The sequence below is a fragment of the Vombatus ursinus genome, unplaced genomic scaffold, assembly GCF_900497805.2.
Source record: "Vombatus ursinus unplaced genomic scaffold, bare-nosed wombat genome assembly UNPS02014792.1, whole genome shotgun sequence".
Classification (NCBI taxonomy): Eukaryota; Metazoa; Chordata; class Mammalia; order Diprotodontia; family Vombatidae; genus Vombatus; species Vombatus ursinus.
In genome coordinates, this window is record NW_020954570.1 from 12,680,244 (window position 1) to 12,693,498 (window position 13,255).

At 36.0% G+C, this 13,255-nt stretch overlaps 1 protein-coding gene across 2 annotated transcripts in view; it reads left to right on the plus strand.

Moving 5' to 3' along the window:
- PGGT1B (protein geranylgeranyltransferase type I subunit beta) overlaps positions 1 to 13,255 on the plus strand; it is a 60,490-nt gene that overhangs the window by 39,960 nt on the left and 7,275 nt on the right. For both annotated transcript variants that reach the window (XM_027869192.1, XM_027869193.1), the window contains one exon: positions 454 to 562. In XM_027869192.1, the coding sequence (XP_027724993.1) occupies positions 454 to 562 (109 nt within the window). The remainder of the gene's footprint in view (positions 1 to 453; positions 563 to 13,255) is intronic.

A 13,255-nucleotide genomic window follows, 5' to 3' on the forward strand; every position in this document is an offset into this window, starting at 1 on the left:
TTTTTATTGATACTTCTCCCCCTAGGGTCAAGTTTCTCTGTTACGCACAGTATCAGTTTTGATTTTAAAAGTCTACTATGAGTTTGTGGTATAGCTATAACTTAAAGTCATAAGTGACAAATTTTGGGTAGGTAAACATGCTATAAAAAAACTTATTTGGTTTGATGAAAAGAGAGTTTTGAAGTTTTATTTCAAGTCTAAATGTTAATAAGAGTTAAATTGATGGAAAGGTAAGATGTGAGGGTGAACATGGTGAATAAGGGAGATGCTTAGTTAATAGGAGTGGTGCTGATTTCTTGAAAGTTTTTTCAGTTCTCTTGGCCCCCTCATAATTTTTCAGAACCACAAAACTGGAGCAAACTTGTTTAAATAGTAAGAAATTGAATTTTGCATCAAAATAGTTTCTTAAGCTATTGTCTATCAGTAAATGTCCTTTCTGTGATCTCATTTCAGTTGCTGAAAATATTCCAATATACAAACTTTGAGAAAAACAGAAATTATATCTTATCAACTCAAGATCGACTTGTAGGTGGATTTGCCAAGTGGCCAGATAGTCATCCAGGTAAATGATTGTTTCTCATTTGGGGAGTTTTCCTTTCATTTTTGGAGAAATTTAATGTTTAGCATTATTAAACTTTCCTTAAAAATAATAAAATAATATTTAAGAATAATTATAATTTTTCAAAAGATTAGAGAGAAATATTAAATTTTTTTTTTTTGCTTAGGATAACTCATCTTGTCAGTTAGATAGCATTTTTTAAGGGCCTGCTGTGTGCCAGGTAATCTGCTGAGTGCTACGGATACAAATAAAGGCAAAAAACAGCCCTTGCTTTCAAAGAGCTCACAGTCTGATGGTAAAAGTATTGTTTAAGCTTTTGCCTTAAACCTTTTAGTGTTATGATCTTGAGTGCCCAGCTCTGCCTACTAGCAGCTTAATAGTTATTATGACTTTGCATCTAAGGTAACCTGTTTACTATTTTTTACTATTTTTCTCTTGAATTAATGGAGTCATATCTGTATTTAATATACTTGGATTATGAATCAGCTAGCATTTATTAGGTACTAACTATGTGCTGGTCAGTTGGGATACAAAGACACTAATAAAATAGTACCTGCCCTTAAAAAGTTTATGTTCTTGCAAAACCTATATCAAATTGCTTGCCATCTCAGGGAGGAGGGAAGTAAGAGGGAGGGAGAAAATTTGGAACTCAAAATTTTAAAAATGAATGTAAAGAATTGTCTTTACATGTAATTGGGAAAAAATTATTAATATGTATGTATGTATATATGTTTATGAGTGTATGTAAGTTTGTGTTCTGTGAGGGAGACAGCATGTGCACATGTACAAAATAAATAGAAGATGATAACTTTTGTTGAGGAAGGTACTAATAGCCAAGAGGAAGGAGATCAGGAAGGAAAGGTGGTACCTGATCTGATGTTGGAAAGAAATTATGGATTCTCAAAAGCAAGGAGAGGGGGGGTGTACCTTCTAGGCATGGGAGACAACCAGTGCAAAGACACAGATAGAGTAGACAAAGTGTCAAGTGTAAAGAGGGGCAGGAGGACAAGTTTGGCTGAACAGTAGCATGCTGTAAAGTGACTAATACATAATAATGCTGGAAAGGTAGGCTGGTTCCAGATTCTAAAGGCTTTTAACTACCAAATAAAGGAGTTGATATTTTATCCTAAATGAAGGAATGTTGAAAGTTTATTAGGGAGCATTGTGGAAAAATAACTATGTTAAAACCTAGAGACCTAGGATTCCCCCCATTGCAATTGAAATTAAGATAAACTGAGGCACAAAGTTTGGAGCATATTCAGTTTAAAAGGGTTCTTTAACTGAATTTCTAAACTTAAGAGACGTTAAGTGCCTTATAGGAAAGCTCAGCTTCCAAACTTAACTTAGTGACAAATGAAACATGATTTAGGTAGATGCACAAAATGTCATTGGTTATACAAAATGAAATCAATTACAGAATAAATGCATTTACCAAATGGGATCAATTTGATTTTCTCACCCCATAAATACCCCCATTAAGGCTCTAAAAATGCTTTAGAAGGAACAGTGATCAAGAAAACTGAAGAGGGACTGCCATAAATTACTGTATCCAATCCGGGACAGCACAGAAAGAGTGCTGGAGGAGCAGCTGGGTGGCACAGTGGATAGAGCACCGACCCTGGAGTCAAGAGGACCTGAGTTCAAACCTGGCCTCATGCACATAACACTCACTAGCTGTGTGACTCTGGGCAAGTCACTTAACCCCAGTTGCCTCATATAAAAAAAATAAACAGTGCTTGAATCCTTTGGAAACCCTGACTAGGAGACATGCTAGCGCAGGTAGAAGACAGTGTGAAGCAGCCCAGTCTCACTGCAGAAGACAAGATGAGAACAGTGCCCAACATGGGTTAACTAAGAGTTCCAGCTATCACAGAAGACAGAACCACACCAACATCCAGTGCAGAGCCCTTCAGAAAGTCCCAGCTGCAGCAGAAGGAGCCAAGTACATCCAGTACAGCATCCAGGAAGCCTAGGCCTGAACCAAGATAAGAGATTAGAACTGAAGAATAATGAAGAAATAACCTTGGACTGAGAGAATCCTGAGGGGTAAACCTAGAAAAAGAGAATAACTCTACAAAAAAGTACAATTAGAGCCTTAGCAAAAAAGAAGTCACAAAGAAAGGACTTCAAGAGTACTTGGGGAAAATGAAACAAAAAGATTGAAAAAACAAAACATAAGATATAGATCATTAAAAACAACTGACCTGGTAAACAGGTCCAAGGAAGAGTTATTAGAGTACCTGAAAATAATGCCTTCCGAAAGCTTGGATTCCATATTTCAACAAATCATAAATGAATATTGTTCAAATGTCTTAGAACCAGAGGGTGAGGTGAAATTAGAAAAATATGCCAGCACTTCATAAAAGAAACCAAAAATGAAAACTCCTAGGAGTATCATAGCCAAAATCTGAAGCTTCTAGGTGAAAGAAAAAAAATACTACTTATAGCCCCAAAAAAGGAGTTTTAAGTACCAACAAGCCATAGTCAGAATTACGCAAAACTTAGAGGCTATGTGACTAAGGAGAGGAGGACTTGAAATATAGTATTCCAAAAGTCAAAAGATAAAGACTTTATAACCAAGATTAACCTAGATAACAAAAGTAAATATAATTCTGCAGGGGGGAGAAGGACGGATATTAAAGACAGACAGATAGATACCTCTTTTTGGTTTTATTATTATTGATATCTTCTGTTTTAACATTGGCTAAATATCCTCCTATACCAAAAGTTATTTTGTCCCTCTCAGAGAGCCATATGACAAAGAATATTTTTTAAAGAGAAAGAGGAAGAGAAAAAACAATTAGCAAAACCAATAAATGCATTGAAAAAATAAGAAAATATATGCTGTTTTCTACACCTATAAATTCCCATGACTCCTTTGGAGTTGCGGGGGCAGTTTCTTCTTATATGTCTCTTCTTTGGGACTATAGTTGTAATTTTACAAAATTCACTTGCAGTTTTTCTTTCCATTTACATTGTTGTAGTTGTATATATTGTTGTTGTTTTCTAGACTGCATTCTTCACTCTGCTTCATTATCTTTCCATGCTTCTCTGTGTTCATTGTTTCTTACATCTCAGTAATATTCCATTACGTTCATGTATCACAATTTTTTTAGCCATTCTCTAATTGAAGAGCATCTACTTTGTTTCCAGTTCATTATTACCACAAAATGTATTGTTATAAATATTTTGATGTATAATGGACACTTTCTTCTTATCAGTGACCTCCTTGGGGTATGTCCTAGCAAGTGAAATCTCTGGGTCAAAGGATACAGACATTTTAATGACTTCATTTTCATAATTTCAAATTGTTCTCCACAGTGGTTGTGTTGATGTCCGATGTAAGTGTGCCTGTTATCCCATAATCCCTCCAACACTGACTGTTCCATCTTTTGTTGGGACTGAGATGAAATCTCAAGTTGTTTTGATATACATTTATATGATTTAAAGCATTTTTTCATACATGTTGTTAATAGTTTTAAGTTCTTCTTTTGAGAACTATTTGTTCTGTCCTTTGACCACTTGGTCTTATATCTGTTAATTGTCTTCATATCTTAGATTATTGTTCAGTTGTGTCTGACTCTTCATGACCCAGTGAAACGTATCATGCCAGTGCTCTTCATGGAGTTTTCTTGGCAAAGATACTGGAGTGGTTTGCCATTTCCTTCTCCAGTGGGTTAAGGGAAACAGAGGTTAAGTTACTTGCCCAGGGTCACACAGCTAGTCAATATTTGAGGCTGGGTTTAAACTTGGTTCTTTCTGACTCCAGGCCTAGCACTTTATTCACTGAACAACCTAGCTGCTTCCATATCTTAGATACTAAACCCTTATCTGAGAAATCTGATGCCAAAAAAAATTTCCCTTTTTAGCCACTTCTTATCCTAGATGCATTAATTTTGCACAGAAGTTTTTCAATTTCATGTAATCAAAATTATTTATTTTATCTTTTATATTTACCTTTTTTTTTTTTTTGTTAAAAATTCATCTACCTATACCACGAAAGGCATGTGATCTGCTTCTATTCTAATTTTCTTATGCTGTGCTCTTTAATATTCAGGTCAGGTATGCTTTTTGAATTTATTGTGGAATATGGTGTAAGTTGTTGGTTTAAGCCTAATTTCTGACTGACTGCTTTCTCTTTTCCTGGAATTTTTTATCAGACAGTTCTTTCCTAAATAATTTGTTTTCAAGTTTATTATTGAATTATTATTAGTGAATTATTGAGTTCTGTTGTTTCTAATTCTCCCTTGTCCATTCTATTCTACTGATATATTTCTCTATTTTTTAATTAATACCAAGTGGTATTAATGGCTGCTGCTTTATAGTTTGAAGTCTAGAAGTGTTATTTCTCCCTTTATCCTTTCCCTTTTTTCATTATTTCTCAAGATATTCTAGATCTTTTTTTTCCCAAATGAATTTTGTTCTTTTTATGAGGTCTGTGTAGTATTACTTTGATAGTTTGATATAGCATTAAAGCTGTAAATTAACTTTTGTAGCCTTGCTATTTTTATTATATTCGCTCAGCTCCAGCCACGAGCACTGCACACTCAATTGCTTACCAGTTGTTCAATTCATATAAGAAGCAAAGACAAACACAGACTAAAAAGGAAAGGCTGTACCAAAATGTATTATGCAGCAGGTGAATCCAAGAAAGATGTAGTTGAAATAACAAGTAAAATTCACAATACAGAGATAAATAAGGAAATGACATGCTGAAAGAAACTATAGATAAACCCATATTAATATTAAACTTATGTGCTCTAGATGTCATTATATCCAATACATAAATGAAACAACTCAATTACAAGAAAACATTGAGAGCAATGCAGTAGTGGTAGGAAAATTTATTGAAACGCTCTGGTTTGGTCAAATCTAACAGAAAGATTAAAAGGAAATACAGAATTGAAAAAATTACAGAAGAAACTGGAACTAAAAAACAAATGGAATTTTCCAAACATGAATGCTAAAGAATACTCAGTACCACAAGGAACTTTTAAAAAATTGTCTATGTATTAAGGAGATATAATGCAAATAAAGGTAAAAAATAGTGGCAGAAATAGTAAACACATCCTTTAAAGACTGTAATGTAATAAAAGTGTTCATTCAGGGAACATGTGACAGAACCAGGGCTCCCCCTCACTACCTTTCCCCATAACAAGTTGGACAGCATATTAAAAAGCAGGGACATCAACTTGCTGACAAAAGGTGTATAGTCAAAGCTATTGTTTTTCCAGTAGCAACGTATGGCTGTGAAAGTTGGACTATAGGGGGCAGCTAGATGGTACAGTGGATAGAACACCGACCCTGAAGTCAGGAGGACCTGAGTTCAAATCTGGCCTCAGACACATAACACTCGCTAGCTGTGCTACCCTGGGTAAGTCACTTAACCCCATTGCCTAGCAAAAAAAAAAAGAAAAAAAGAAAGTTGGACTTTATGGAAAGCTGAGTGCCACAGAATCAATGCTTTGGAATTATGGTGCTGGAGAAGACTTTTGAGAGTCTCTTGGATAGCAGGGAGATCGAATCAGTTAATATTTAAAGAAATTAACTAAGACTATTCACTGGAAGGTAGAATACTGAAGCTGATGGTTAAATACTTTGGCCACATAATGAAAAGACAGGACTCACTGGAAAAGACCCTGATGCTGGGAAAGATTGAAGGTGAAAGGAAAAGGGGACGGCAAAGGATGAGATGGATAGTGTCATAGAAGCAATGACCATGAGCTTGGACAGACTTAAGGAGATAGTGGAGGATAGGGTCTGGTGTGCTATGGTCCATGGAGTCAGATGTGACTGAACAACTGTAGGCTGGAACTTCATTGGCCACTACCTCCCTTGACACAGCTTCCTGGTTACATAAGGACATAAAATATCCATTTACATTGTTTTTGATGTCCCTATGAATTGGGAGACTTCTGAAGACAACAACAGTGACCATATCTTATTCTGCTTACCAAATGTGCTTCATATGTGATAAGAAAGGCCTCGTCTAAAGAAGTTAAGTCTCACTCATCCTTGTTGCGTATCCTTCTTGTGTAAGTAAGTCTCCTTTTGTTAAATGTTCAAAGACTTATGAGCACCTCATTTTATCCCATTCAAACCTGAACTGGCTTGATACTAGCACTGCTGACAAGCCTGCCTCCAGCATTTGGCATAGTTGGTAATTTAGATGAAATGAAAAGGTTTTGTGTCTTACATCATCAGAGTTGGGGAAAGGCACTACAAATACAGAAGGTAGGGTGATCTTGGGACATTACATGGTATCTTATTAGAAGAGCTCTTTTGATCAAATATAGGGAGTCATCTCTGTGGGATAGGTAGTGGGCTTCTGCTTGGATGGGAAAATTATTTCAGTGGGTACTAGAAGAGGTTACTTAAGAGGGTAAAAAAAGAGGCAAGTCCAGCATTCCCTGCTTGTTTTGACAGTCCTGCGAATGGACTGTTCCTGTTATTGGACCGTACTTGCTACCGAACAGAAGAAGCAGAGTCATACAATCATCTTTTGTTTAGAGTTATCCATTATGGATTGAGTAGATTCACAGGAAGCCATGCAAAGAGCTGGGTAGAGTATAGAAGTTTCTGTTACTAAATGGAAATAGCATGTTAAAAGTCAGCATAAAATATGAAATGGGGGGTCCTGGCAAGACCTTCAAGTGGGCTGAAATTCAGATTGCATAGCTGGCATGTGAGAGAGCTTTGAGGTATAGGGCATTTTTTTATTTACGCTAATCTCTCAGCAATATAACTAAGTATAAATAAGTGGTCTTGCATCTAGAGAGTAAAGGACTACAACGATTTGCCAATGCCTCCCACTGTATATAATTATTTGTGGTCATGATAGCACTTATAAAAGACTTCATTAGCATACTAGTGAAGTAGCATAATAATCATTTACCATATAAATGATAGGTTGGAGCTCCTATAAGAACAGCAGAGGTTGAGGTCCAGTACAAATGTGGACATTAGGGTGGTAATATCACATTGTGCTGGATAAAGAACCATATGATCCCCCTAAGGACAAAAAGAACTAGCTGATAGGTGGCACAGTGCATAGAGCACCAGCCCTGAAGTCAGGAGGACCTGAGTTCAAATCCGGCCTCAGACCAAACACTTGACATGTACTGGCTGTGTGACCTTGGGCAAGTCACTTAACCCCAATTGCCTCACTTTAAAAAAAAAACAAAAACAAACTGAAAAAGAGCTAGCAAAGAGAGGAGGGAGAAAACCAGCAAAACCCTGGTAGATTTATAGGACATTTCTATCAAACTTTTAAAGAAAAATTGATAATAACACTACATAAATTATTTTCAAAAAATGACAATGCACCAACATAGTCCTAATGCCTAAACCAGGGAAAGGTAGCACAGTAAAAAATTACAGACCAAAATCATTAATGAATATAGACTGAAAAATAACTACCAACATCCTGCAAAACAACCTACAGCAACTCATTCAAGAACTTAATTATGCTTAATTTTGATTTATGCCAGAGAAGCAAAGATAGTGCAACATTAGGAAAACAATGAACATAGTTAATTATTTGAAAAACAAACATTTAAAAGCAGAACGTTCTCCTTAAATAAAGGGCTTAAATGACTAGAGAAATATGCAGTCTTCCATTTATGGTGTGATCCAAAGAGAGATCTGATTACTGCCTTCTTGGTCTGTACTCAGATCCTTACCCAGATAGAGCCACTACTTCCTTGAGACTTCAACCACTCTTCTATGCCCTGGAACTGTGACCCAGAACTGTGTAATGGGCAGATGAGGCTGCCAAATGGCATCTGGTAATAGCAAAATGATCCCTCTTTCTGAACAGGTATTCAGTCCCTTTACTCTTCTTGGACCCTAGGTGGTTCTACTGATGTTTGATGCTACATTCCAGGTCCCCAGCCTATCTTCTGCCACATTCTGCTTCTGCTTTGCCAGGCTCTTGGCAAGTTCCTGTCCTAGTGTCCTCAGATCTCTAAGTCTTCCTAAGCTGCTCTGGGTTGGGAAAATGACTTTACTGTGACTTTTTGTTGGTTATCCCCCTCAATTTCGTTTGACACACTTTTTAAAAGTTGAGAGGAATATGTTGGGACAGCCAAGCAAAAATATTTACTTCACTTTACCATCCATCTTAGTTCCATCCCCTCACATTGATTCACTTTTGTGGGGGCACTGTGATACTGAGGTTTATTGTTTCAAGTCTATACCTCTCTCTTCAAGTGTATTTTCATAATTGTTTCCTTGTATATTTTTTAGAAAGAAATCTCTTAACTTTCACTTTTTTATTCCTTTTTTTTAAAACCCCATACTATCTATTTCTGAGTAGGTTTTTTCCCCTCCTTTTAATAATCTATAGAAATTTGGTTATTTTGTGACTGTTATTTCCTTGTTTGTTTATCTTTCTTGTGTTCCTGGTTAAGGTATTTGCAAGTCAGATAATCTGCTTGGGTCTTTTTTTTTTTTTCCCCATTGTTGATTTGCAAGGTATGTCATCTTGAAGTATATCTAGAGCGCCTTTGTTTTTCAGAATGTTTTACTCCTTTCCCTTCTGTTTCTTGCGGGTTGAGAATAGTGTTGTGTTGCTTTGTATTTGAAGGTTTTTCTTCTGGTTATTGCAGAATATTTGTATTTCCAATTGGTTGTTTTCTCTTAGTTTCTTTGGAGAGAATTGCTTTGGTTGATTAAGAGTTTTCTATTTTTATTTTGTTTTGCAGGCTATAATTTCTAACATTTATTTCTTTTTAACTTTTTTCAAAATTTTGATTCTTCTCAAATAAGTCAGCAACATCTTGCTGCAGTTCCATGCTTTCTTTAGGAATCCACAGTGTGGTTTGTTTTGGGGTTTGTTTGTTTTTTTTGACTAGGCAATGGGGTTAAGTGACTTGCCCAGGGTCACACAGCTAGTAAGTGTTATGTGTCTGAGGCCGGATTTGAACTCGGATCCTTCTGACTCCAAGGCTGGAGCTCTATCCACTGAGCCACCTAGCTGCCCCCACAGTGTGTTTTGTCTCATGGTGTTGATTCAACTTCCTTTGTCTTACAGTATCTGCTTAGAGATGTTTTCAGTTATTGAGATTTCATAGTGAACAACTTCCTTCTGTATTAATATCTTCCCTGTTTATTTATCTGCTTGTGCTCTAGGTTTTAAACTGAATTTCCTTCCTCTTAAGATCTTTGGTAGTCTTTTTTCTTTATATTCTCCTATCACTCACTTTCTGACACCTTCTCCTTTGATGGCAGACCTCAGTCTCTTGAGGGAACAGTACAGGTTAATCCCAACTGAATGCTGATCCCTTTTAGATGTAGACTAGTAGATCTGTGATCTGTATGATTATATATACTATATATAGTAGATCTGTAGATGAAGATCTGTGTGTTTACTGGTGTCCTCCCTAGTTTTCCTACTGCCACCCAAGGCAAAGGAATTCTCACCCTCCTATGCCTCCCCTTCTTCACAAGTGGGTGGACAGAGTTCATCTGCATTTTTCTAAATAGTGAGGTGAGTTGCAGGGGCAGGATGTGCTGTTAGGCTGTAGCAGCAGCAGCAGCAGCAGCAGCAGCAGCAGCAGCAGCAGCAGCAAAAAAAAAAAGATCACTGTGGGGATCCCAGAGTATAAACCAGTGGGTCATCCTTTGAGAATGTAAGGGTTTTGGGGGAAGAGGCCTGCTGACTGAGTTAGTACTTAGTAATCCCTGCTGTTAATTCATAAGGCCATTGCCTTGTTAGGTTTCTTGATGTCTTAGCCTGTGGAGATAGTTGTAATTGCTTTTTCTCTGGTGCATAATTTGACTTTTCGGGGAGTTTTGGAGAGTTAGTGAAGACTCAAGAATATATCTAATCCTTTTTGTTGGTTATGTGACCATGAGTAAAAAAAAATGGATCTTTAATGAAATAAAAGATTTGTAGTCATTCCTGATGAAAAAGTCAGAAGTATTAGAGTTCAGAATGGCAATGCAAGAGACAAGAGAAACAGAAAAGTATATACATTTTATCAATTAGAAAAGACTATCTCAGGATGAATTGTTTATATATAATAGTGGGAGAATAAAGGATCTATTCTGTCAAGTAGTACCTGTCAAAATCCAAATGGCTTCAAGAGTCATCAAGTTAAATAAGACAAGGAGAGGGCTTGAGGAAGTGGGGGAAGTGCTACCTATTCTGTTCTTTATCATTGCTATTTTTCTTGTTAAAAAATAATATATTTAATATTTTTTGTTCTTACTGCACCTTGATTTCCCTGTTTCCTTCTTCCTGCTTAAATTATTTTAAAGAGGAAAAAGAGAAAAACAATACATTAAAATTAATCAACACAGAGAGAATCTGATTTTTTAGTCCTTTCCTCTCCCCCCACCTCTGCAAAATAGTCTGGTGAGGTGTCTTATAATAGCTCTTCCTAGGGGCCGATACCTTTGTATCATTCAGTTTTGATAGTTTTGTGATCGTTCTTTCCATTTACATTATTTAAGTCATTGTTATATTGTTTTTCTGACTTTGCTTACTTCATTTTGCATTAGTTCATATAAGTCTTTGTTTTTCATTATCATAGTCATTTACTGCAATTTCTTTAGCCATTCCCCAATTGATGGCCAATTTCCAATTTTATGCTACCATGAAAAGTGTGACAGTGACTTTCTTGGCACTTTCTGTATGCCTAACAGTAAAATTTCTGTATCAGAGAGGGTGTGGACATTTCAGTCATTTTATTTGCATTATTACAAATTGCTTTCCAGAATGGTTGTAGCAATCAACAATGCTTTAGCATGCTTGACTTTGCCCCATGCCTTGTTATCTTTGCTAGTTTGCTGAGTGTGGGGTGAAACATCAGGGTTATTTTCATTTACAATGATATTAGTGATTTGGAACATTCTTTCATATGGTCAGGCAAGTCTTCTTTCGAGAACTATTTGTTCATGTTCTTTAACCACTTCTCTGTTAAAGATATGTGATTTTTCAACAAAGTTTAGTGACAGTGATCGAACAATTTCTTTTAGTACCTTGAGGGTGTAGTTCATTCAAGACAGGTTTTTGCCCAAGACATAGTAGTCTTTCACTGTGCTTCTTAAGTTCCTTTTGCAAGTATTATTTCTGTATGTGAATTCCCTAAAGTGGGTAGTAATCATCTGTTTTGATAAGGTTTTGGTGGTTTCTGTTGTTTATTGAAGACCTCCTATATTTCTGTTACCTTGTCAACAGCTACCCTCCATCATAATACCAGTGAATCTGTGCTATTATGGATAATATGGAGGGTGGATGGAAATAGATAACTCCAGAGATAATTTTTTTTCCATTCTTATGGATAAGATTCTTTATTTTATTTTTTATAAATTTATTTATCTTTAGTTTTTAACATTCACTTCCATAAGATTGTTAGTTCCAAATTTTCTCCCCATCTCTTCCCTCCCCCTACCTCAAGGTGGCATGTAAATTGATATAGGCTCAACATATATTCACATTAAACCAATTTTCACATTAGTCATGTTTTAAGGAAGAATTAGAACCAATGGGAGAAACCATGAGAAAGAAGAAACAAAAAAAGAGAGAGCAAATAATATGCTTTGATCTGCATTCAGACTCCATAGTTCTTTCTCTGGATGTGGATAGCATTTTCCATCATGAGTCTTTTGGAGTTGTCTTAGATACTTGCATTGCTAAGAAGAGATAAGTCTGTTGAAGTTAATCATTGCATAATGTGGCTGTTACTGTGTACAATGTTCTCCTGGTTCTGCTCACTTCACTTAGCGTCAGTTCATGTAAGTCTTTCCAGTTTTTTCTGAAGTCTGTCTGCTCATCATTTCTTATAGCTCAATAGTATTCTATTCCATTCATATACCACAACTTGTTCAGCCATTCCCCTACTGATGGGCATCCCATCAATTTCTAATTCTTTGCCACAACAGAAAGAGCTGCTATAAATATTTTTGTACATGTGAGTCCTTTTCCCATATGTATGATCTCTTTGAGATATAGACCTAAAAGTGGTAGGTCAAAGGATATGTACATTTTTATAGCCCTTTGTGTACAGTTCCAAATTGCTCTCAAAAATGGTTGGATCAGTTCACAACTCCACCAGCAATGCGTTAGGGTTCCAATTTTCCCACATCTTCTTCAGCATTTATCATTTTCCTGTTTTGTCATGTTAATCTGATAGGTGTGATGTACCTCAGGATTGTTTTGATTTGCATTTCTCTAATCAATAATGATTTAGATCATTTTTTCATATGACTGTAGATAGCTTTAATTTCTTTATTTGAAAACTGTCTGTTCATATCCTTTGACCATTTATCAATTGGGGAATGACTTCTATTCTTATAAATTTGACTCATTTCTCTATATATTTTAGAAATGAGGCCTTTATCAGAGACACTGGCTATAAAATTTGTTCCCCAGTTTTCTATTTCCCTTCTAATCTTGGTTGCATTGGCTTTGTGCAAAAAGTTTTCAATTTAATATAATCAAAATTATCCATTTTGCATTTCATAATATTCTCTATCTCTTGTTGGTCATAAATTCTTCCGCTCTTCATAAATCTGACAGGTAAACTATTCCTTGCTTTCCCAGTTTGCTTATAGTATCAGACTTTATATCTAAATCATGTATCCATTTTGACTTTATCTTATTATGGGGTGTAAGATGTTGGTCTATGCCTAGTTTCTGCCAAACTCTTTTCTGGTTTTCCCAGCAGTTTGTATCAAATAGTGAGTTCT